Raw genomic sequence first — 25304 nt, forward strand, 5'->3', positions numbered from 1 at the left:
GTCTCCATGGTGCGGAGGAGGTCATGTGACCCGGTCTGTTTGTCACAGTCTTTTCACAGTCTTGCGTAACTTTAAGCCCCAAATAAACAAGTAAGTTCACCCCCGTAACGTTGGTTTGATTTTCCAGATGTTGCCTTCCTGAGCTTTCTGCCCCTTTCTTCCTTGGTAAAAGTTTTTCTTTAAAGGAATGGAGGGTGTGCACTTTGTCATTCAGCTCAATGTCAATATTTGCCTCGCATATCGTCCACACGAAGCTCACAAAACGTATGTTTGTGGCCCACAGTCCTAATTTGACACCTGGGCCAAATACTACACTCAACAAGCAGTCCGTATCTGGTTTGCCGCCTTAAACGCGGAGCCACCTCTGTCACACCTGGACCGTGTTCGGCTCATTTGTCTCATGCCAGCGCCGATTGAACGCCAGCTGTGCCGGCGTCATGCCAAACCTGGTCAGATGTCTCTGCTGTGTGGGACATTTGACCCACATGCTGTCAGCACTTAGCCAACATGCTTCCCACCTTTAGCTCACGTTGCTCACATGCAGCCCACAGCATGCACTGAGCTTTGATGTGTGTACTGTGTGTGTGCTTGCGCTGAACAGATGAACGTTGGCAGTGAAATAAAGTTTTTCTCCATTCAGGCTGAACAGAAAACATACCCAAGAGCTCATTAGCAAACAGACCTCGCTTTGTGTCCTTTCTTCTCTGTCTGAGCTGTGTGTGTGTGTGTGTGTGTGTGTGTGTGTGTGTGTGTGTGTGTGTGTTTCCAGGAACTGATTACAATGTTCTGGTGAAGATATGTGGACAACAGGAAGTGACACTGGCAGCGGTACAGTGAAGCCTGAAGATGGAGAACAGGCGGACGGACTGCGGGGGAGGCAGAGACACGAAGAGACGCGAAGAGACATGAAGACCTGCAGTTACAACAACCTCACAGACGGGAGTCATCGCCGTTTCCATAGCGACGGCATCAGGACAACATGGCTGACACTGGAGGCTGCGATGAGCCAACCCTGCAGATGTGTGGCTCTGGTCGCTGTTCGAAGATAAAAACAGTGGAGAGAAACAAGGAGTGGCAGACTACTCAAGACTCATCAGGACAGACAGACAGACAGACAGACAGACAGACAGACAGACAGACAGACAGGTAGTGAGGACAGGTGGTCAAAGGTGGATGCAGAGGACAACCTGAGCCATGACGAGCAGAAAAATGTCATTTTTTGAGTTTTGGAGGAGCAAGAAGGAGAGAGGGGCGCTTCTCGAGGCAGCCAATCAGCTGAGACTTCGTCCTTCGCAGCTGTAAGTCTGATTTTAAATCCAGAAACACGAAATGCAGAATTTAAACTGCTGAAACTTCGATGTGCTGAGCGCGTCAGCGGGTGAGAGCTGCTCTGTGTGATGGCTGGAGGTCAGTTTGAGGTCCATCACAGCAGAGACCAGCAGCATCACTTCACTTCAGTGACCACATGACCAGAGAAACAGACACTCTGCAGCAGCTAAACATTATTCTCATTATTGATTCATCCACAAATTACTTTCACGATTAATCCTTTAGTCTCTAAAAAAAGCCCAAAGTAACGTCTTCAGAAAGAGTCTGAAGCTCAAAGACTCTTCAGTTACTCTCACAACTGACAAAGATCCTGATGTTTGAGGAGCTGGAACGAGCCAGCGTTTGACATTTCAGCCTGGAAAATGAACATTAATCATTGATGCAGCTGTTGTTGTCAGGTTTCACCCAAACGAAGCTCAAACTTTCCAGAAACTGGTCAAAAGAAAATGTGAAATAATGTTTGTAAATCAATGTGTTTCCTTCTGCTGCTGTTGGGTGAATGTTAAGAGGCAGCTGCAGCACAAAAACCAAACCAGCAAAGGAAAACACATTGAAATCTGCAGCATCCCAAGTTTTTATTAGTTCAGCGTTGTAGCGTGCGAGGTCTTCATCTGACAAACACCCATGTGACCAAGAACAGGCTGAACGAACACAGACAGACACAGGACAGCGCCACCTACAGTCAGATCTCTGGACACAAACACTGGGTCAACGCTCTGAGCTGAGAGCACATGAAGGAACACTGCGTTTCCTTTGGTGGAACACTTTCTACGTGATGTATATAGTCGTGAACGAAGAACAATGACTAATTCTACACTGTGAAAATACTCCACTACGTCTAAAAGTCCTGCATTCAAATGTGTACTGAAGTAAAAATATTTAAGTATCAGTAGACTTTTCCTGAGCTCAGAAAAACAGGCTGTTTTCAGCTTTGTGACGACGCATTTTCAGCTGATCCAAGAGGCTTTTTAAAGAGTTTATTGAGCTGAAGAAGGAGGAGAAGTTTCTGCAGACATGAAGGAACTCTTCATCCTTCATCACGTCTGGAGATACGTGCTTTTCACTGGACGGGATGAACTGCAGTCCTCCTGCATTTGGTGTTTTGACGATGGCGGTGGAGGGCGCTGTCGAACACGTCGGTCCTAAAACCTTTGCATCCTGTAGGAGACCACTCCCATCAGGACAGAAATGTCCCCCCCACAGCAGAACAGAGCCGCCGGACCCCCTGACTGAAGGGCTCAAGCCTTCAGGCCTGGACTGTTCTCCGTGTGCTCGCCACACATGAAGGATGAGTCATGACCAGATCACTGTTTCCCACATCTGTGTAGACCCGTTTTCACACGGCTGAACTCTCAGATGTGCTTTCAGCTGTGGAACGAGGTCTTTATGCTCTGCAGCCCTGTTTGTAAGAGTCTGATTACATCCTGCACTGAGGAAGAGCCTCTTCTGTTCTTCCTCACAGATCGCACGAACGCACGAGCGTCACGGCCATCAGGCACGATCTGTCCACCACAGTTTCCGACCCCGTCCGCTGACATCTGTCAAGCAGATCTGATGCAGATGTCACTGGAGCTACTGTTCCTATTGAGACACTGACCAGCTGCCGTCTGGGCCCCAACAATCAGCCCTCTTTCAGAGTCACTTACATGTTGTCTTCCGGCCATCTTCAGACAAAGACAATATGAGCTGAGCCTGCTCAACATCTGGATTCATCCACCCGCTCATCTGTTCAGGATTTTACCTGAATCTGTCACCTGTCTGTGTGTCTCCTCCTGATGCCACAGAGAGACATCTATTGTCTATTCTATTGACATTTCTATCTATCATCTATTGTCAAAGCTCTGAAGACAGACAGACAGACAGACAGACAGACAGACAGACACAGCGTTGTTGTCAAATGTCTAGAACAAGGCCTTTATGCGCCGCTCTGTTCAGCACATTGACAGGAGTGTTTTTGTATGATGTGATCTAACAGCAGGTGGCGCTGTCGCAGCCTGTTTCTGGTCACATGGATGTTTGTCAGATGAAGACTCGCAGGCTGACGTGGCGCTCGTAAAGCTTCTCCTTTTCATCCTTGATGATTTCATCAGATGTTTCTGTTGGAGGACCAGATTCGGCCCGCGGGCTGCAGTTTGCTACCACTGCCGGAGGCGTTTGTCCTCTTCTCCATGTGAGACACAGCTGTGATCAGTAACAGTGAATGAATGCCGTGTTTCGCTGAGCGCGCTCAAAGCAGCGATCTGAAACTGGACATAAACGGAGTTCAGCCTTCGTTCGTGCTCTTCATCGATCAGAATGAGGATCATCATCATGGAATGTGACCTCAAAGCTAAAAACAAGAATTACTCTCAGTCCACAATAATAAAATCTGATCACAGTCAGAATCCTTCAGACTCTTTAGAAATGGATTCTTCTATGTAGTCGTGTTAGAGTCAGTCCACCAATCCTGTGCCGGTGTCTCCTCAGGAGACGGTTGCTAGGCAACAGCGGAGTTCGGGCTGCGCTGCAGAATACCAGGATGGCGTCTCTGCTGCCCCCTGTTGGTAGAGACGTCTTCAGGCGCTTCACACAAGGACACGAAGACGAGGAGAAGCGAGAGAGCAGGAAGAAGAACAAAGAGGTACAAACATCATAATCTCTGTTCAGCTGTCAATAACAAGAATCAATACAGAACGACGAAGATGCGCTACATTAAAGGAACCTCAGAAATCCTAAAATTGTTGTTTAACTTGTTAACCAAACCCACCTGACAGTTTGACTTAACTTCTACTTCCATCAAAGTTTTTCAAATGTTACTTTATGTGAAAATTCATGGTGTGAAACCAAACTCTCCCCTCTGATTGGCTGGCTCTGGGGTTGACAGGTGTTGGAGAAAGACAGGCTCAAACCAGCCAGTGAGCTGGAGGCCGGGAAGCCCCTCCCATTCTTCTATGGTGACCCGCCCCCTAAGCTTCTCAACACCCCATTGGAGGAGCTGGATCCCTACTACCAATCACAGGAGGTCTCTCTCCTCTTCTTTATAGTTTCAATCAGGTTTCTCAAAGATTCTCATCAAACTGTCTTCAGTGTGTTTTTAGAGCCCCTGACCTCTGACCTCTGACCTGTGTCTCACCTGTAGACCTTCATCACGCTCAGTAGAGGAAACATCATCCACAGGTTTAATGCTGAGCCGGCCTGTTGCCTGCTGAGCGTGTCCAGTCCGCTGAGGACCGCCGCCATCAAGATCCTCAATCACTCATATCCTTTGTGATGTCACACTGTACTCCTCCCTGATTGGTCAGTGAAACCAGCAGGTGTTTCACGTCTCTTTGTGCTCGTGGTTCGATTGCACTGCATTTTTGTGACTGTAAACTAGATTTCAGTGAAGTCTGGGTTTGAGACGCGTTTTGTTTTTCCTTAAAACCAAAACTTTCTTCAGTTTGTTCATCGTAGTGACGATCCTGATCAACTGTGTGTTCATGACGATGCACGATCCTCCAGCGTGGATCAAGACTGCAGAGTGAGTTAAAACACACACACACACGCACACACACACTGATGGGACTTCACTGCAGAAAAACAGGAAGCGCTGATCAGCTGCCGTTGTCTGGAAATGACAGAAGAAGAGTGACGGCATTAAACTGTGTTTAAAAGTATTTTAAAGTTGAGGGGTCAGAGACAAAGAGCCAGTGTGTCCTCAGTGCCGGACATTCATGGTCCACAAAGCCGTCTCCTCAGAGAAGACAAAGAGTCAAATTCAAGCACCTTGAACTTTGACCTCCGCTGAGCCCTGATTGAATCTCTGCCTGCAGAAAATGAAACACAGTGTTTTGTCTTTGATTCAGTCACATAGAATAAAAGAAGAAAAGTATTTTTGACATGAGTCCTGTTGACGCCCCCTACAGGCTGCAGTCTTCATTACAGCCACAGAAATCAGTTCAGGGTGTGTTTTTACTGATCAGATGATAGTTTCAGTAACTCATATTTGACATACGGAATATATTTAATGGAGAAGTGACCTTTAAAAGCTCCTCACACCATCTGGTACCAACCAGAAGTCCAGAAAGATTCCGTTTACTGTGACATAAAACAGAGAAAAGGATCAAATCTGTAATACTTCAGTGTTTGTGGTGTTTTTTTCTTTGAACAGATACGTCTTCATCGCCGTCTACACCTTTGAAACCATCATAAAGGTCATGGGCAAAGGCTTCTGTGTCGGACACTTCACCTTCCTCAGAGACCCTTGGAACTGGCTGGACGTCGTGGTCATCAGCACGGCGTAATATTCAATAATACATAATCTGACATACACCTCCTCATCATAGACTTCATGCTCAGAGAGATTTCAAGCGTTCAAACCAAATGAGACGGAAGACAAACATGACAGAGGAGACGGGAGCTTGATACAAACATCTGATCAGACTGAGGGTTTCAAAATCTTCAGAATCTTCTAAACATCTTTGTGGTTGTTAATGTGTCTCTTTGTGGCTGTTTTAGGTCTTTTTGTTTCTGTTTCGTGTTTCTTTGTATCTCTTTGTGGTTGTTAATGTGTCTCTTTGTAGCTGTTTTGTGTTTCTTTGTAATCATTTTACGTCTTTTTGTCAACGTTTTGCATTTCCTTGTACCTCCTCGTCATCTCTTTGTGGTCATTCTTTTGTCTATTTGCGTCCATTTTGTGTCTTTTTGTAGTCATTTGATTGACTTTCCGATAAGAAATCTTCACTTCAAAGTGTTGATGATGAAGATGATGTTGGTATGATGGTGTTGAAGATGATGATGGTGTGTTTCTGTGTTTCAGATATCTGGCAGAGTTTGTACATTTCGGGAAACTGTCTGTGCTGAGGACAGTTCCTCGAGTGCTGAAGCTCATCCCACTGACCTCAGGTCAGTGTGTGTGTGTGTGTGTGTGTGTGTGTGTGTGTGTGTGTGTGTGTGTGTGTGGTTAAGGCAGATACATGAAGCTGCTGAAAGTCTGTGTTTATCTCACCGCCCCTCTCTCTCAGGTCTGAGGATGACTGTTGGAGCTCTCGTCCAATCAGCGAAGAGGCTTGCCGGCATCATCGTCCTGATGGTGTTCGTTCTCAGTGTCTTTGCTGTTGTCGGTATGCAGCTCTTCATGGGAGGTCTGAAGCAGAAATGTATCATCACCCCGTGGTCGCTGAGCAACCTGACCTCCGACTCCGTCACCACCCCTGTGTACTATGACAGCGGAAGCGAAATCACTGCTTTTGATTTCAACGAGTTCAAAATGAATAAAGGTACGTTGGCAATGGTGATATTTAGTGACTGATAGATATTTTGTTATTTGTATTTTCCAGGATCAAAACTCATTGATCAACATTAAATATGACAGATGTTCAGTTATAAATGTCAAACGTAAAATCAGCTGAATCAGAGAAGCATCTCACACACAAAGAACTAATCTGTTCATCTATCTAAGGTGTTTCTCAGGTGTGACAGAACATCATAACGATAAACACCTGCAGCTTTCACCTGAGTGAAATCTGTTCGTGAGGCCAGCAGAAACATCCCATTTACGCCTTTCAAAAACAGCTCGCCCTGTCACGAGCCGCCGTTTGGGTCCTGGGTTCATCAGACAAAACCTCTGTTTGGAAGATATGATCCAGAAATAAACAAAATAAGTAAAACGGACAGCGGTTTAATTCACATTACTGCACATAGGAAGTGTTGATAGTACACAGGTTAGTGTCCACTGATGCTGCACATGAGTGAATGAGTCATTTTGGGTGAGTGTGGTCAACTGGGAGCAGTGTTGATGGGAGCCCGTGCTGAGGGTGATGACACGCGAGGTGTTCTGTCCGACACGCACTGACTGAGGTCTTTCAGTGAGGAAATCAAGCAGCCAATTACACGGGGGGTGGGGGGGTGGGGGAATGCTGAACTGAAGTCCAGAAACAGCACACGAGTGTTTCTGCTCCAGGTGAGCGAGGCTCAGGTGGAGAGCGGAGGAGATGGCGTCCTTGGTGGAGCGGTCAGCAGCGGGATGCTGCTCCATAGAAGATGGCTGCCGCCTGCCTGCCTCTGCACCTGCAGACGTCCTCCACCAGCTCTTGTTTCCCTGCACTGACATGTAGGCAGTTCTGCTGACGCCACACGTCCCTGGGTCAGCTCTCTTGACTTCCTGTCGTCCCCATCCGGGGTGAGGCTGACGAGTCTTCAGAGGACTTCTGCAGGGGGCAGTTTGCTGGCTGTGAGTTTGAAGTCTGCAGTGTAGAAGGTGAAGAGGACGAGAGCCAGGACTGGTCCCTGCAGGGCCCCCACGCCGCAGACAGTCCTGTGTCCTGTAGATGGTCTGTCTGTCTCTTGTCTGTCTGTCTTCATCACCTCATGGAGCTCATCACGGCCTCACATCTACCTGTCTCTTGTTCTTCTACTTGTATTTGAATTGAACCCACAGCTGCAGGTGACACGTTAAAAAGAAGATGACACGAGCAGAAGACTGACTTCGTCCAGCTCTAACATCTGTCTGTCTCTCTGCCGCCTGTCTCTCTCTCTCTGATAGATAACCATTACTACCTGCCTGGCCAGTTGGACGCTCTGCTGTGTGGAAACAGGTCTGATGCTGGGTACGTTCACAGGGCTGCCTCTAATACACACATGAATATTATGATGAGAATAACAACAATATTCATCATCATCATCATCATCATCATCATCATCATCATCATAATGTCTGATGATGTGTTCAGGGCCTGTCCGGAGGGCTTCACCTGCATGAGAGGGGGAGCAAACCCCAACTACGGCTACACCAACTACGACTCGTTTGGTTGGTCTCTGCTGTCTATGTTCAGACTGATGACTCAGGACTTCTGGGAAAACCTGGTGATGTTGGTCAGTAATTGGTCCCAGTACACCAACTGGTTTAACTGGTTTAGCTATATTCTCCGATGCCACATGTGAAATCACTTTAAATAGATTTCTGATCAGCAGATTAGTCAGGAGAAAGATGCTGTCTGTCTCTCTCACCTGTCTGTCTCCACCTGTCTGTCTCTTGCTCACCTGCCTGTTTTTCTCTCACCTGTCTGTCTCTCACCTGTCTGTCTCTTGCTCACCTGCCTGTTTTTCTCTCACCTGTCTGTCTCCACCTGTCTGTCTCTCACCTGTCTGTCTCCACCTGTCTGTCTCTCACCTGTCTGTCTCTTGCTCACCTGCCTGTTTTTCCTCTCACCTGTCTGTCTGCCTGTCTCTTGCTCACCTGCCTGTTTTTCCTCTCACCTGTCTGTCTGCCTGTCTCTTGCTCACCTGTCCACAGACGTTACGAGCAGAAGGTAGATCCTTCCTGATCTTCTTCATGCTCGTCGTCTTCCCCGGCTGTTTCTGCCTCCTCAGCCTCTTTCTGGCAGTGGTTACCATGACATCCAGTGAGTGGGAGGAGCCCAGCGTGGCCAAGGCCAAACGGAACCAAGAGGAGTTCAGACAGATCCTGCAGGCGCTGAAGACGAGAGAGGAAGAGGAGGTGAGATCATTCTGTAGTCGTCGTCTTCACGAGTGTCACAAACAGTTTCTCTTCTTTCACTTGTAACCTTTTTAATATCACACATAACATTTAGTTCATACTCAATATTTCTTCATATGTTAGAAGTTCAATAATTAACTGGATTTATCAACCGACTTTGGATTTTCTGTCCCCATCCAGCCAAATAATCAACAGGTAAATAATCAGAATCAATGAACTGATCCAGGATCAGTCCCTGGTCGGTGAGCAGGACATAACTGAGGATGAGTTCATCTGTCTGGCAGCTTTGCACACAAACTGACTGTTCGTGTGTCGCATCAATACGCAGGCAGCTGGCAGGACAGACGTCTCCGAGAAACAAGATGGTGAAACGAAGACGAGCCACGAGGAAGAACACACAGAAGGTGCACACACACGTTTGTCTTTGCCTTCCCGAACCCCTAAAGTCTGACCGTCAAACAGTCCTCATGATGCAAACACGTTTAAAACTGAAGCTCCCTGAACACCCCTACACACACACACACACACACACACACACACACACACACACACACACACACACACACACACTCTCTCTTTCTAGGCCTGTCTTAATAGGTTGTTTGCAGATGATGTCACGTCACTCTTTTGTTGTGGTGCGAACTGCAGATGGAGGGCAGGAAGTGATTTCCTGCACAGGAAACACAATAACACAAATTCAGATGCAGATGTTTTGTGTCGTTTACAGTCGCTCAAATCGATCAAGTCAAGAAACCACGAGGAGCTTTTATCGAGCACCAAAACCACTCAGTGTTTCTTGAGGATCCTCGTCTTTAGAGGCGTTTCAGTGGACCTCTGCGAGCGGTTGTTGTTGTTTTCCTCCAAACTTTTGTCTGTTTTCATTTATTTTCTCGAGCAGAACGACGTCTGAAGGAGCAGCTAGTTGTTTTATCTGCTGCCTCAACAGCAGCAAATTTTTCAGTTCAGCTGAAAAATCGCTTCATCACGTAAAGGTCACATCCAACATGTGATCTGAGTTTCTGTTTTTACCTTTCTCTCAGAATTTCATCTAAACCAGCACAGTAAGAACTTTCCTTCATCTCGTCCATTGTGGTTTTCATCTCCGGCCCTCCATCTGAATTTAATGTTACATGAATACGAACAACCTATGATCACATGAAAGTTCCTCTAAGACTTTTCTTTTCATGCTTTCCTTTCTGTAAGTGTTCTGCATGTGCAAATTAATGTCAACAACTGATCTGATTATGGCAAATTTGAAGAAGAGAGCGAGAATCAAGCAGTCCAGAACAAAGAACAAGCAGCATTGAGTTAAATCAGGTGTGATTTCACAGTGTGTGACGCCTTCAGCTGGTCTCACCATCAGCTGTGTGTTTCAGAGTCCGGGGAGGGTCGGAGCTCGTGTCCACCGTGTTGCTCCATCTTGGCCGACCTCTTCCTGAAGTGGAACTGTTGTGGCTGTTGGCGTTGGCTCAAACAGTGGCTCGGCACATTCGTCATGAACCCATTCTTCGACCTCGTGATCGTCATCTGCCTCATCGTCAACATCATCTTCATTTCCATGGAGCATTATCCATTGAGCATGGAAATGGAAATGCACCTGTCTGTCGCTCACCTGGTCAGTGTTAAAGAAAAGTCTAAAGCTGCAAACTAAACAGGAAGCAGGTTTCTGTCTAGTTTATGAAATAATTCTTCAGAGGTAGACCTGAACGTCTTTATGAGCCCACACACAGAAGAAGGGTGTTATGGGTAACTGGGTAACAGGTACACAGACAGGTAGTCAGACATACAGACAGACAGACAGTGACTCTCAAACACATGTAATGCAGAATGTCATGCAAACTGACAGGTTTCAACTTCCTGTGGGGAGGTTTTCTCTCTATTTTCTTTCAGTTTGGGCGTAGTTACATTTGAGTTACATCTTCGAACACAGCAAGAAAATAAACTCGTCTTCAAGATGGTCGTCCATCTTGTCATTGTCCGTCCAATATGACACTGCCCCCTACTGGACGTGTTTGTCATACAGCTGTGAAGTGTGGGGAGATATTTCAGCTTCCTGTCAGTTCCAGTCTGCTTCATGTTCCTCACGTTCAGAGTCAGTGGCTGACGGTTTGTGACAGACGTGAAACTCTCCTGGTTGAATTGTCAGAAACTCAGCATCGTGTTCGTACAGGCATTTCATGGAACTCAAGCTCAGCTCAGAATCCCAGCAACATCAGCTCAAAGCAGCCGTTCTTAAGGCGACCCTCATCAGCTGATGGCTCAGCTGGTTCCCAGCAGCCAACTCTGTGGACCTGGAGAATAATTGGTGCTTTCCAACATGAACTCCAGGATCAAACTCCAGAGTCTGCTTCTGCACCCATGCGTTTTTCCTGGCACAGCTAGACCATTTTCATCCTCAGTGGGGCCAGCATCTCCGACACCGAACAATTCTGGCTCTTCCATGTAAGCGCAGGTTTGGCTGGTGTGGTGGATTGGGGGTCTTTGCTGCGGCTCTTCATGCCTTAAGCTTTCCAACTATAGGATTCCCAGAATGGAGTCATACTGCCAAATACAACTTACTGCAGATGGAATTGGAGTTTTCTTTCATTGAATTGGTCCCAACTGAACTAAAGATGAAGAAATGCATCCATTAAAGAAACAGGTAAAATACAGAATGAGGAAAATACTCATGGAAGCAGCTGCTCCCACGCTGAACACCCCCGATCGATCCGGTTCGATCCGGTCCGATCCCCGGGTCGGTGTGAAGTTTGCATGTTCTTCCCGTGCATGCGTGGGTTCCTCCCACAGACCAAAAAACATGCTTATTAGGTTAATTGGTGACTCTAAATTGTCCTCTAAATTGTCGACTGGCGACCGGTTCAGGGTGTACCCCGCCTCTCGCCCGTTGACAGCTGGGATAGGCTCCAGCCCCCCCGCAACCCCGAAAGGGATAGTCAGGTATAGAAGATGAATGAATGAATGTTCCAAACAGGTGTTTTGGAGCGTTTCACTTCTTTCCCAGTCTGTGAAACGTGTTGCTGCATCAGATTCACAGTAAGCAGATATTTACAGAATGAAGCTGATGAGGAAGAACATTAAATATATTGACTTTGAGCTGATTTCGATACGTAGACGTAGAGGATCGACAAATGATCACATTCTGTTTCATTTATGTTTAACACAGCGTCCCAACTTTTTGGGAATCGGTTGTATTTGAGATGAAAGTATGTTCACTTCTCTCAATCGGTCGAATGACTGAACCGACAGACAGACTACACTGTGCCGACTGTGTGTGTCCATGGAAAACGTATTTTCATGCTGGTATCTGAAAGCAGACAGGTGTGAACAGGTGGGCCTCTGCCGCCTCGCTGAAAGACGACTAAACTGAGTGAAGTGTTGTTTTAATAAAGCACAATGACGAGTCATGTGACCTGCTGGCACTTTGACCTCTCGTCTCCGCTCCGGCTGCCTGTAGTGACAGCAGTGTTCTAACTTTGACCTCTGACCTCTCTCAGGTCTTCACAGCGATCTTCACAGCTGAGATGGTCCTCAAACTTGTGGCCATGGACCCATACGGCTACTTCCAGGTCAAACTCTTATCTGTTACCGGCTCAGTGGTGATCGACGGCTGTTCCACTGGTAGCGTGTGTGTGTGACTGCTCTGTTGCCATGTTTACAGGTGAGCTGGCACATCTTTGACAGCATCATCGTCTTCCTCAGTCTGCTGGAGCTGGCATTGGCTGATGTGGAGGGCCTGAGTGTACTGCGCCTTTTCTATTTGGTCAGTGTGACGACATCGTCACCATCATCATCACTAAAATGACCAAATAGCATAATTAAATACGAATAACGCTGGTCTCGGTCTGTTTCCTAACCTGTGTCCTGTGCAGCTGCGAGTGTTCAGGCTGGCCAGGTGGTGGCCGTCCTTCCACACCTACATAAAGATCATCTGGACCTCGCTGAGAGCACTGAAGAACCTGATTCTCCTACTGCTCATCATGGTCTTCATCTTCACGACGGCCGGCATGCAGCTGTTCCAGCAGGACTACAAAGACTGCGTCTGTCGCATCGCACAGGACTGCGAGCTTCCCCGCTGGCACATGACCGACTTCTTCAACACCTTCCTCCTGATTGCCCGGATTTTTTCTGGACAGTGGATCGAGTGCATGTGGGACTGCATGGAGGTCTCAGGTCAGGCCACGTGTCTGATCTTCTTCATGATGGTCGTGGTCATCGTAAACCTTCTGGTGAGTCCCTGCAGGTAGACACTGAGTCTGCTTCCTGTACATCACTTACCATCCAGAGTGCGATGTCAGCACTAGCTACGAACAGATCCAGGCCCGCGGCCACAAGTTGGGGGTTCTGGCTTGTTTGTCTTGTTTCCATGTCCTGAATCTGTTCCTAGTATTCTTGCAGGTATTGGATCTGTTCAAGGCCTTTCTTTCAGGTCCCTACTCTGTTCCTGGCCTTGTCACAGGTTCTGAATTTATTCCTGAATCTCTCCCTGGCTTTGTTTCAGATCTGTTCCTAACCTTGTCACAGGTCCACAGGTCTGGTTTCAAGTCCTAAATGTGTTTCTTGTCTTGTTTCAGGTGTTGAATCTGTTCCTGACCTTGTTGCTGGCCTCGTTCAACAGTGATAATCTGGTAGGTCCAGAAGAAAAAAGAAAAAACGACTTGCACATCGCCGTGAGCCGGGTCAAGACCTGGATCCTGGACCACATCTGTACTTTGCAGGGAAAGAAGAAAAATGTCAGCCTTGACCACACAGGTAGGAGCACACCTGGAACGAGAGCAAGGCTTGAATTTGTTTATCATAACTTTGTGTTGATTTTGTTTCTCATATTTTCGAGACCAGCCCACCTTCTGCTGTTTGGTGAGATACAGTCTTTTGACCAGCATCTGGACTTTTCAGTGAATAGATATTTGTTTTCATTGCTTTATGAGGTTAATTTCAAATAATGTTTGACACATTTTTCAATTCATTAAAGACATTAATTAAACAGAGCTTGTGTTACCTTTAGCTTAGAGTTCAGCATGTTTCAGCTTTTTTCAGCCCCGTTTGAATTTTAATTGTTTTCATTTTTGGATGAAAGCATTAAAAATCAGTGGTCACTGAAGGTTTTGGATTTGCGTTGCATATAAATCTCAGATTTTATGAGTGAACGTACTTTGATCTGATTTTTCTCTGGTTGCATTTTTGACCGTCAGTGGCTGACAGTCATGAAGAGAACAAGAAGGACGACCTGGCCCTGAGCTTACTGACTTCAGAGCAGAGGGTCCCCATCGCCTCGGCTGAGGTCGACTTTGAAGTGAAGATGCCTGAAAATGAAGAAAAAGAGAAAAAAGTAAACTGTATTTTATGCTATTGCAACGTGCAGCTGTGGGCAGATTCACGCCTGAAGTATCCACACGAAAAGTGCTCAGTCTTATTTTCTTCTTTAATAATTTATAATAAAATTACAAAATGACAAACTTCATTTCTGTGCGTTCAACCTTTTGGTCGTGATTCTTCAGTGTGACGGCGTGCAGAAACATCTGGACATCCAGCAGGACGCAGACACCAAAGGTCATAACGGAAACACACCTGAGGACTGCTGCGGTGACAGTATGACTCTTTCTGCTGAAATGATGAAGAGGAGAAGCCGATCAGTGATCAATCACAGCTCTGATAGGTCTCTGTGTGCATGTTTCAGAGTGCTACCGTTGCTGTCCATTCCTGGATATAGACACGTCCCAGGGCGGAGGGAGGGTCTGGTCTAACTTCAGGAGAAGCTGTTTCTTCATCGTACGAAACAAATACTTCGAGTTCCTCATCATCCTCATCATCCTGCTGAGCAGTCTAGCTCTGGTAAACACAAACATGCCAACATCAGGATACATATCACAGAATATTCATGGACACATGAATCAGATTTGAGCCCGTCAGCTGGGTCAGAACATCTTCATCTCACTCCGTTAACAGTCACAGGACGTGGGTCGACACCGTTAACACCGCTCAGGGTTAACTTTACCACGTCCCAGCGATGCTGTCTTTCATATTACTGTTGGCAAATTCACTCAGCGATTTTTAATGTGTTCCTGTCTGATTGTAATATGACAAACTTCATTCATACTGTATAGACATTTTCCAAAGATGTTACAAACAGCTTCACAAGGCAAATAAAACAAGATGAATGAAGCAAAGGCCAACAGGCAGGCAGCCAAACGGGGCGAGGGAGGACCTTCAGTCTGTCCCAGAGAGGAGTGTAAACATGGTCCAGTCCTCAGGTCACCACAGGTTGTTAAAATCAGTAAAAGCAGCCTCCAGCTGCGAGGTCTCTTGATCGACCTCACGCCCCAAAGCTCTGGAACACACAACCTGTAGATATGAGGGACGCTGCTAAAAACGTATCTCTGCACTTTAGCTTTTAACCAGCTTTGACTTCCTGATACAGGCCTGAAACTACTGAGCCTTCCCGTATTTTCACTATTATTATCGTTAATTTTCTGTCCCTGATTTTATTTTCCATCTGTCTCTTTATGTGGCTTCATCTGGTAGATGTTTAATGACCCTGTCCCTGCGTCAGAGGATTGAAATGCTAATGAAGCTGTCGCTCAGTGTTCAGGATCACACATACAAAGAGAACATCAGCGCTGACAGAGTGACCTCACCCTCACACCTGTCCAGGTGTTAACAGGAGTATGTATGTCAACAGGTGTTTGAGGACATTCACCTGCCGCAGCGTCAGGTCTTAAAGATGGTTGTGGAGACAGCAGACCAGGTGTTCACCTACCTGTTCCTGTTGGAGATGCTTCTCAAGTGGATCGGCTACGGACTCAAGAAATACTTCACCGACGCCTGGTGCTGGCTCGACTTCCTCATCTTAGATGTAAGAACCTGATCAATAGCAGTGATTATCGGTAATATATTGATAGCTGTAACAGAAAGCAACCTACAGTCGTTTTACCACAGAGACGTGCCCTCTGATTGGCTGGAAACTATAAGAATCACTGCTCAGGTTTAACAGTTTAGCCTCATCATTAATTTGCCTGTAACCAGACATAACGTGTTAATCAGTGAGCTTCAGAGCTGCTGGTGTGGTGTGGTGCTAGCTGTTTCCCCCATTTCCAGTCATTATGCTAAGCTAAGCTAACTGTTTCTGTCACGACCGAGGAAGTACAGTGCAGGTGACTGAGATCAGAGTGAGGCAGTGAGGCAGACGAAGGTCAAAACTAGTTTCCGTTTCCAGTCTTTGCTATGCTAAGCTAACCAGCTGCTAGCTGTAGATTCATACCTAGCATCCAGACATGAGCGGTATCAACCTGAAACTGCGTGAAACCGAAAGTCAAAGCTGACTTTTATTTTACTAATATTATTATTATTATTATTTTAACTTTCAGTTTCCGGTCGCAGTTTGCTCAGTTTAGGCACCAAAACCACTTTGTCAGGTTTAGCAAAAGATCATGAATAGCAAGTTGAGAACTTCGGCTCTCACAGGGGACACGGACAGCAGCCTTCTGGCAGAAAGACCCAAAGACAGACTTCAAAATAAGAGGAAATGAGAGATCTGGGCTGACCAATGGGACGTGACCTGAACCAAGTGGTGTCAGTGAATCACACTCACCTGAGACGAGATGTCTTCAGCAGGTGTGCTGTGTCTTCCAGGTGTTCCTGGTGTGTCTAATGGCCAACATGTTCGGATTCTCTCAATGGGGAGCTATCCAGTCTTTGAGGACTCTCAGAGCTCTGGGACCCCTGAGGGCCCTGTCTCGCTTCCAGGGCTCAAGGGTGAGATGTGCACTTTAAACAAACACACACACACACACACACACACACACACACACACACACACACACACACACACACACACACACACACACACAGTAGGGCTTTGGGCAGATACACATAACAACACGTTCACATACTAATCAATGAACACATACACGTGAAACTTAGACAGGCAGAGTGTCTGCATTACATTTCTTTTTATTTGTAATCAATATTACAGATCAGATAATAGACTCATCAGCTGATTACATGTCAGTGAGGTCACTGCAGCCTGATGATGTCACAGTTCAGTCAGGTACAGGTGTGCTGAAGCTGAGCTGATGGACTCCTGGCTGGCTGGCTGGCTGGCTAGCAGTTAGCTCTCCAGCTCTCCTGTAGACTGTAGATCCAACAGACTCTCTGCATGATTCGTGCCTCTGAGCCACCTTCTGTTAGACCAGGATGCAAAGTGTCAACATGTGTGTTTGCAGATCTTTACCTGTCTCACTCTCTACCTGTCTGTGTGCAGGTGGTGGTGGAGGTTCTGGTCCTCTCCATCCCGTTCATGATTGACGCAGTGCTGGTGCTTAATGTCATCTGGTTGTTCTTCAGTGTAGTGGGTGTGGATCTGTTTGCTGGAAGGTTTGGGTACTGTTTCAATGAGACGTCAGAGGAATATTTCTTACCCGACGCTGTGGACAACAAGAGCGAGTGTTCCGCTCTTATAATGATGAACATGACCGAGGTCCGCTGGAAGATCCTGAAGTTAAACTATGACAACGTGCACAATGGTTTCCAGTCGCTGATGCATCTGGTCAGTCTGAACACTCAACATGCACACAGGAAGTGATTTAGTCTGAGCCTGAAAACAATAAAAGCACCAAACAGGACTGTTTGTTTGTGAATCCAGGTTGTCGGCGGATGTAAACAAGCCAACCGTGCTGTAAACCTGCTCGTCACATATATGTTGAAAAATCAAGGAAAAGCTCTGTCCTGCTCTTCAACCTTATCTTTGTAAAAACAAAAGTAGAATCCACAATGCTGGGCTCCCTTAAATCTGTTACCTTTGATAAATCTCCATCATATCATCACGCTGACGTTCACGCCGCCAAAGAGCCCAGCAGGAGCCGCCGGTGAGCCGGCTCCGTACTCTCCGATCGTCACGGCATCATGTCACGTTGAATTCTGTTTTCCTTCTGATGAGTTCGATTGATGGAAATCAGAAGCGACCTGAAAGTCCGCTGCACTTTCACATCAGCCCGCGGTGGAAACAGAAGCGTCTGAGTCATTAATGTCAGACGACTGTTTACAGCCTGAATCACTTCCATGATGACCGTCACCAACACAAACATCTCTGCTTCATTGTGAATGTGTTCAGTCTGATGCTGGATTAAATGATTCACTTCAACAATTCATTTTACTCTTTAAGGTTCAGATTTATCCTCATGAAATGAATCTTTGATTATTGATTTGAGAGTGAAGTGCAGCCTGACGACGTCCATCAAAGCTCACACGAGGAAACAAACTTAAATTCGGTGTTTTCTTTATGAAGTTCTGTGTTGTTTCTCTGTTAGGCAGCATCAGCAGACCTGATGGACCTCAGGTATGCAGCTGTGGACTCCAGACAGGTCAGTGCACCCACTGTTAGCTTTACTGGTACTGATCAGCAGTAACTGCAGTGTGTGTGTGTGTGTGTGTGTGTGTGTGTGTGTGTGTGTGTGTGTGTGTGTGTGTGTGTGTAGGTGGAGTCTCAGCCGGTCTATGAGGCCAACCAGTACATGAGCCTGTACTTCATCTTCTTCAGCATCAGCTCCTTCTTCTCCTTAAACTTCCTGATCAGAGCCATCATCTACAGCCTGCAGAGAGACAAGATATGTTTCTCTACCTCACTGACAGACAGACAGGCTGAGAGACAGATCGACTGAGAGACAGACAGGCCGAGAGACAGATCGACTGAGAGACAGACAGGCCGAGAGACAGATCGACTGAGAGACAGACAGGCCGAGAGACAGACAGGCCGAGAGCAGACAGGCTGAGAGACAGACAGGATGAGAGACAGACAGGCCGAGAGACAGATCGACTGAGAGACAGACAGGCCGAGAGACAGACAGGACGAGAGACAGACAGGCCGAGAGACAGATCGACTGAGAGACAGACAGGCCGAGAGACAGACAGGACGAGAGACAGACAGGCCGAGAGACAGATCGACTGAGAGACAGACAGGCCGAGAGACAGACAGGACGAGAGACAGACAGGCCGAGAGACAGATCGACTGAGAGACAGACAGGCCGAGAGACAGACAGGACGAGAGACAGACAGGCCGAGAGACAGACAGAGACAGTGATGAATATTCAGTGTACTCATGTCTTTTGTCTTTACTCCTGTCTTTTTTTGTCTTTACTTTGGAGGGAAATATGTCTTCTTGACAGAGGAGCAGCAGAAATATTCCAAGGCCATGAACACGAGGTTCCTCAAGAGACCTCAGACACCTGCTCCCCGTCCTCAGGTGGGTTCACTTCCTGTCTCACTGTGTGCAAACCATGCAGGTGTGGCCTTCAGGTCAGAGTTCAGGCTCCACACTCTGTCACTGTCTGTTGCTTAAACGTGCTCTTCTTGTGTCTTACACTTATTGTGAATCATCGTGAATTCAGAAATGAAAGTAAATGTAACTTCGTCACAAACAGCGTTCGTTCAGGACTCTCTGGCTCCCGTCAGGCTCAGAATAAACTCATCGGGCTCTGACGTCATGTGATCTTCCTCTCTGCCTCCTCAGAATCCGTGCCGGGCTTGCCTCTTTGATCTGGTGACCAGCGTGTATTTTGAAGTCTTCATGGTGGTGTTGATCTTCCTGAACATGGTGCCTCTGATGCTGGAAAGAGAAGATCAGAGCTGGGAGCAAGAAGTAATCATGTTCTGGATCCTCTTCTTTTTTATCATCATCTTCATCATTGAGTTCATTCTGAAGATCATCGCGTTCGGACGGTACTACTTCACCGATTGCTGGAACATCTTCGACTTCATATTGGTCATCTGCTCCATCCTCGGTAAGTTTTCATATGATGATGTCGTCGACAAAAAAACTGTCACAGAAAATGAGGCTTTCACTTCCTTCCTTTGCTCTCCTGTACCACAGTGTAACGCTGTGACGGCGTTAGTTTGTGTACTGTCAGTGTTCATTCCAGCATGTCCCAACCTTTGTTCCTTAAAAGACCCATTTTCTGTGGTGGCAAACTGACGACAGGACAAAGTGAGATATTTTATGGGTATTTTCTATTATGTTCTCGGCGTGATAATAACAGAACAACTGAACTGTATGATTAACCCAAACAGTGACCGCAATGACTGCAGGAAGTTTGTATAAAACAAACAATTTGCATGAATTTTCAGCAGATTTCCTGTAGACATTGAATCAGAGATGAGTTTTCTTCATATTTTTTGGAACGTTTTCTACATTTTTTTTAAGAATCAGACTGTCATGTTTGTGTGTATGGAGAAACAAAGAATACACAAAGCAGGGCCCAAATGCAGAAGACAGTTCAATGAATTTAGTCAAAAAGTACAAAAGGCTAACGCGATGTGAGGCAAGCAAAGGTCAAAGCCAGAAAAGGCACTCGAAAACAGGGAGCAGGGAAGAATCAAAATCCATACCAGGCAAGCTCCAGGTCCAGGTGAACTAAAGAAAAACCCCAAATCACAAACAGGAAACACTGAAAAAAGGCCAGAACACCGGACACAGGTGCTAAATGAGCAGCTTCACATTGTAACTGAGAAGAAGGTGGTTCAGATGTCTTTCTTTTTCTTTCTTTCTTTCTTTCTTTCTTTCTTTACTTCTTTACTTCTTTCTTTCCCTTCAGGCGTGTTCTTGGATGACATCATAATGCACTACTTGTTCACGTCTGCTCTCTGGCCCTTGTTCCGATTGGTTCGTATTCTTCGTATCCTCCATCTCAGTCGTGCCAGGGAAATCCGGAAGCTGCTTGTGGCCTTCATGATGTCACTTCCTGCCATCTTCAACATTTGCCTCGTCTTCTTCGTCATCATGTTCACCTTCTCCATCCTCGGCATGTTTAACTTTCCCTACGTGAAGGAAGGGGCCGGGATCGATGACCTGTACAACTTTGAGACGTTTTGGAGCAGCCTGACCTGTATGTTTATGACCAGTACATCAACTGGATGGTTGGTATTCCTGCTTCCCATCATGAACACTCCACCGGACTGCGACCCCTGGATAGAGCACCCAGGACTGACAGTCAGAGGGGACTGCGGCTACCCACTAACAGGCACCATCTTCTTCACCACCTACGTCATCCTGACCTTCATGCTAGTGCTCCACCTATACATCGTTGTCGTCCTGCAGGCCTTCAACTCAGAGGACATCGAGGTGCTGTGTGACGATGACCTCCGGAGGTTTTATAAAACCTGGAGGAAGTTTGACCCCGAGGACTCGCAGTTCATACAGTACAGGTGAGTCCAGACTTTACAGCAGCAGGTAAACTCTGGAGAAGTTTGACTTTGATAACTTTCTCCAAGTCAAAGAATGATGAAAAGATTCTTTTATGCAGGAAGTTATTAAGCATTCAACATTCGATGTCTGTCACAGTCATATAGAGATATGGACCCCGATTTTATGGACACATAAAGTCTTGTGTCATTGGCCAAACCAGGTTAGATAGAAAGCAGAAGTGGACCTAGGACTGAGCCTTGAGGAACTCCACAGCTCAGAGGGCCAGCATGACGTAATGATGATGAATGTCTGTCTGAGATCTCAGAGACAAGCTGAAGATATCACTGGACCCTGAAAAGCTCTAATGGCCTGAACTGTGCTCCACAGCAAGCTGTCAGATTTCTGTGATGCTCTACGGGATCCTCTGAGGATTCCCAAACCAAACACCATCAAACTGATCCACATGGATCTGCCTCTGTTTCCTGGAGACAAGATCCACTGTGTGGACGTCTTTGTCACACTTGCCGCACAGGTAAGATCACCTGATCACATTATTATCATTGTTATTATCATTATTAACACTATTATCATTATTATACTCTATATTTGTAGGTGTTGGATGATTCTGAAAAGTTGGACACTCTTAAAGCCAGAATGGAGGAGGTGGTGACGGCCAACTCGCCCAAGGTTTTACACTATTCTATTCTATTCTGTTCTGTTCTGTCCTGTTCCTTAGTTTTTACCTGTAATCTAACATCTGCCCCTGATTTTAAGCTTACATTCACTCAGAGTTTGTTACACAATTCTCTGCAACTAGTGTTTGCATTTGTTAACCATTTTAATATTAGATTTGCTTTAATTATTGTGTAATTCTGCTGTCAGATCTTCTCATTCTGTGGTAAAAATTGAATCTGTGAATAGTAAAGCTCTAAACTTCCAGATGGTGGTTTAATAACAATTTTAGTCTTGTTTTATGTTAATCAGTTTAAAAAAAATAGCTCTGAGACTGATAATTTGCAGGATCAGTTAGGAGCCATTTGTACTGAAGTACTGTATCATGAGTTTCTCATTAACAGAAAACTGCAAACAGAGAAACAGGGAAAGCACAAAAGTAATATTTGATTAGGAAAAACATTAAATAGAACACAGTAAGGAGTCAGTAATGGCGTTTGATCTGTGTATCGTGTGTGGTGTCGTCTGCAGCAGATTACTGACTGACTGAATCTCCCTGTATGCAGACGACTGGACTCTTTATATGCAGCTCTCTGAACCGAAAGTGTTCAGGTGTTTTAGAGTGGAGAGGTTGATTTTGAAAGTGTGACTGTGGTTGTCCTTCCTGTAACAGACTTCGGTTTAACAAACCGTCCTGAGGTCACGGGTAGAGTAGAGAGGGTACAGATGCTTACATACTCTAGTTTTTCCTACTATTATCATGGAAAAGACAATAAGCAGTTCTTTCAAAATATTAGCATATATTTACATCAGTCATGTCTGAAACCAAACCAACACATGATTATTGTTACCTACAGGTGTCAAATGAACCAATCAGCAGCACCTTGCAGAGGAAACAGGAAGAGGTGGCAGCGAAGGTCATCCAGAAAGCGTACAGGAAGCACCTGCAGCACGGAGACACCGAGGAGACGGCTGTCCAGTCTGCGGACGGTGGTGGTGGTGCTTTAGTGTGAGTTTCTCCTCCATGCTGGTCCTCCCCTCAACACCCCCAACCTCCAGTCAGATGAGAACCTGATGGAGTCTATCATCTGATGACGTGTTTCTCCTGTCTCTTCCTCCTCTCCTCCTCACTGAGGGAACTCAGTCTGAGCTTTGGAACACATTTGAGTCTTTGTTGAGGTCTGCTGAGACGCAATATGTGATATTAAACTTTACAAATAAACTTAAGAGAGCTACTAATCCAGGTTATTAGCAACACTTATATCAGTTATCAATATCATGTTATCAGTGATTTGTGATTGTAGGCTATTAGTCCCAGACCAGGTGAAACTTTTCATATAAGAGTCTCAGATGAAGTCAAGATGAGACTTAAGACACATTTCTGCATCTCTGTCAGTCCATTGTTGTTTTCTGGGCTTCCTGTAAATCAGGGTCGTCCCTCCTCCAGCCCACAAACAGGTGGTGACTGCTTCCCGGATCCATTTACACTACTGATAAAATAACCAGTCTTCAGCCATGCTAACAGCTCAGTGAGGCACCACTGAGACACAGCAGTGCTTTGAGCTAAATGCTAACATCAGCATGCTAACACGCTCACATTGACAATGCTAACATGCTGATGTTTAGCAGGAATAATGTTTACCATCTTAGTTTAGCGAGTTAGCTTGCTCACATTAGCTAATTAGCAGCCAAGACAAAGTCAGAGGCTCATGGGAATGTCAAGGACACTTTAAAATGGTGACCTGATGATGGCGTTAGATGAAAAGTCAGAGGAAAGCTATTACAGTTCATCCAGAGGAGAACATGAATATCTGAACTGCATTTCATCACAATCGTCCAACAGCTGAAAAAGTCTGAACTCTGATAGATCGAGATCCAAAAAAATTTCACTGACAAAACCTTTTTCAGTTCAACATTTTATCTGATTACATTTCATTTGTTGGACAGTTTGTTTCATAGCAAACGGATAAAAACAGACACGTCCGTCGTCAGTGCTAAAAACATACCACACTTTGTTTTCAATGCAGCTGTTTTCTCATAATTCTGTGATTTTATCCTCAAAATATGCACGTTATTCTAGAACTGTTACGGCTTAATTCTGAAAATATTAGGACTTTATTCAGAAACTATTAGGACTTTATTCAGAAACTATTACGACTTCATTCTCAAAATATTACAACTTTATTCTGAAAATATTCTGATTTTATTCTGAAAAATATTCCAACTTTGTTCAGGAAGTGTTATGACTTCACTCTGGAAATATAACAAGTTTATTCAGGAACTATTACAATATCGTTTTTAATGTTGGTATGAAAAAGTAACCTTATCATTAAAAAACTAACATTAGCATTAAAAAGCAACAATAGCATGTATGAATGAATGAATGAATGAATTTCCTGCTGCAGTGTCCTTCATCCAACATCCAAGTGAAAGGACTTTCAAAGCAACAAAATGAATCACTCATAATTCATCTCTTCTCACTCACAGTTGAAAACGATTAGCGGCTCTTCAATCTGGAGCATTAACAGGAGTTAACTGTCTGTACTATGGTAGCCACCGCTGAGGCCACCAGGGGGCGCTGTTCCCCTCAAAGTATGTGCATGAACAAAACAAATTGATTGGTTGATTGCAGCTTATTGACCGCACGCTCCTGCAGTGTAAAACGGATTCTATCCTGTCACATGGACGACTGAAAGTCAAAGAATCCTGTTTACTGATTGTTTCTGAGCATCAGAGTCCATGTTTGTTTGTTTGTTTACTGATATGTTACGTGCAGGTTTGTGTTGGGTTACGAGTGTTTCACCATTAATCATCACAACAAGACCAAAGGGAACCAGTGAACACTGCTTTTATACATTTTTACTTTTTTTTTTATACATTTTTACTTTTTTAATCCTTTTTATGGCGCTCTGTTGTGCAGCGTCGACATCGATCCTGCAGCGTTTTGCTGTTTTTATATTTGTCAAAACTAACAAATTAAACAAATGAATAAAGAGTAATGAAGAAAACCTTCTGGTTGTGATGTTTCTTTTAACTGGTGATATCACTAATCCATCACTAATAATCAATACAGTAGCACTGTGCAGTTCAAATGTTCTTATGCTGAATACTGTGAATGTTTGCGCGTTCCTGCACAAAACTGCTTCAAGTTCTGATCACCGACCAATGAGGAACTTCCGGCAGTTACAGATGGGCGTGGTTTAGGCGTGACGACAGCGAGGGAAGCGACTGGCCCTCTCTAACTGCTGCTCCACATGCAGCTACAGCTCATATGGTTCAGTGATCTGATTGGTTGAAGTTAGAACGTGATAGTCAGATGGTTCATCCAATCACCTGCCACCTGTTTTTTTTTAAGTTCCTGCCCTTTTCCAGAGTTTGGACAATACAAGTTTTGTACATTGTACAATTTCAATAAAAAAAATTAAATAAAAAAAAAAAAAAAAAATCCAGAGTTTCCGGGGTTGACGTCATGATTCGACATTAACAAATCATGTGGCGCATCAGGTCAGACCAAACCAATTACAATGTAATTAATTCCATTAATCAGATAATAGAATAAGGTAAAAATAGAACAAGCAGACAACAAAATTTAAAAAAATATGCTTGATTAGCAAATACCTGAAAATGTGTAAAATGTCCAGTTTAAGAAAAACGATTACAAAAAAACCCCAAAAA

General features: G+C 45.3%; 1 protein-coding gene across 1 annotated transcript; it reads left to right on the plus strand.

Moving 5' to 3' along the window:
* Positions 1-1094: 1094 nt before the first annotated feature.
* Positions 1095-24637, plus strand: LOC143321692 (sodium channel protein type 4 subunit alpha B-like). The gene is made up of 32 exons (XM_076732234.1): positions 1095-1298; positions 3796-3949; positions 4193-4330; positions 4448-4566; positions 4739-4828; positions 5459-5587; positions 6107-6192; positions 6312-6566; positions 7832-7895; positions 8019-8160; positions 8582-8785; positions 8966-8980; positions 9114-9189; positions 10162-10400; positions 12280-12351; positions 12444-12545; positions 12655-13011; positions 13357-13534; positions 13975-14111; positions 14281-14371; positions 14460-14614; positions 15462-15635; positions 16412-16534; positions 17043-17327; positions 18088-18141; positions 18256-18384; positions 18915-19019; positions 19287-19557; positions 20368-20977; positions 21345-21489; positions 21570-21644; positions 22487-24637. The coding sequence occupies exons 1-32, from the start codon at positions 1195-1197 to the stop codon at positions 22640-22642; spliced, it is 5034 nt and encodes a 1677-aa protein (XP_076588349.1). The 5' UTR covers positions 1095-1194; the 3' UTR covers positions 22643-24637.
* The last annotated feature ends 667 nt before the right edge of the window (positions 24638-25304 follow it).

Source organism: Chaetodon auriga, chromosome 6, assembly GCF_051107435.1.
Source record: "Chaetodon auriga isolate fChaAug3 chromosome 6, fChaAug3.hap1, whole genome shotgun sequence".
Taxonomy (NCBI): Eukaryota; Metazoa; Chordata; class Actinopteri; order Chaetodontiformes; family Chaetodontidae; genus Chaetodon; species Chaetodon auriga.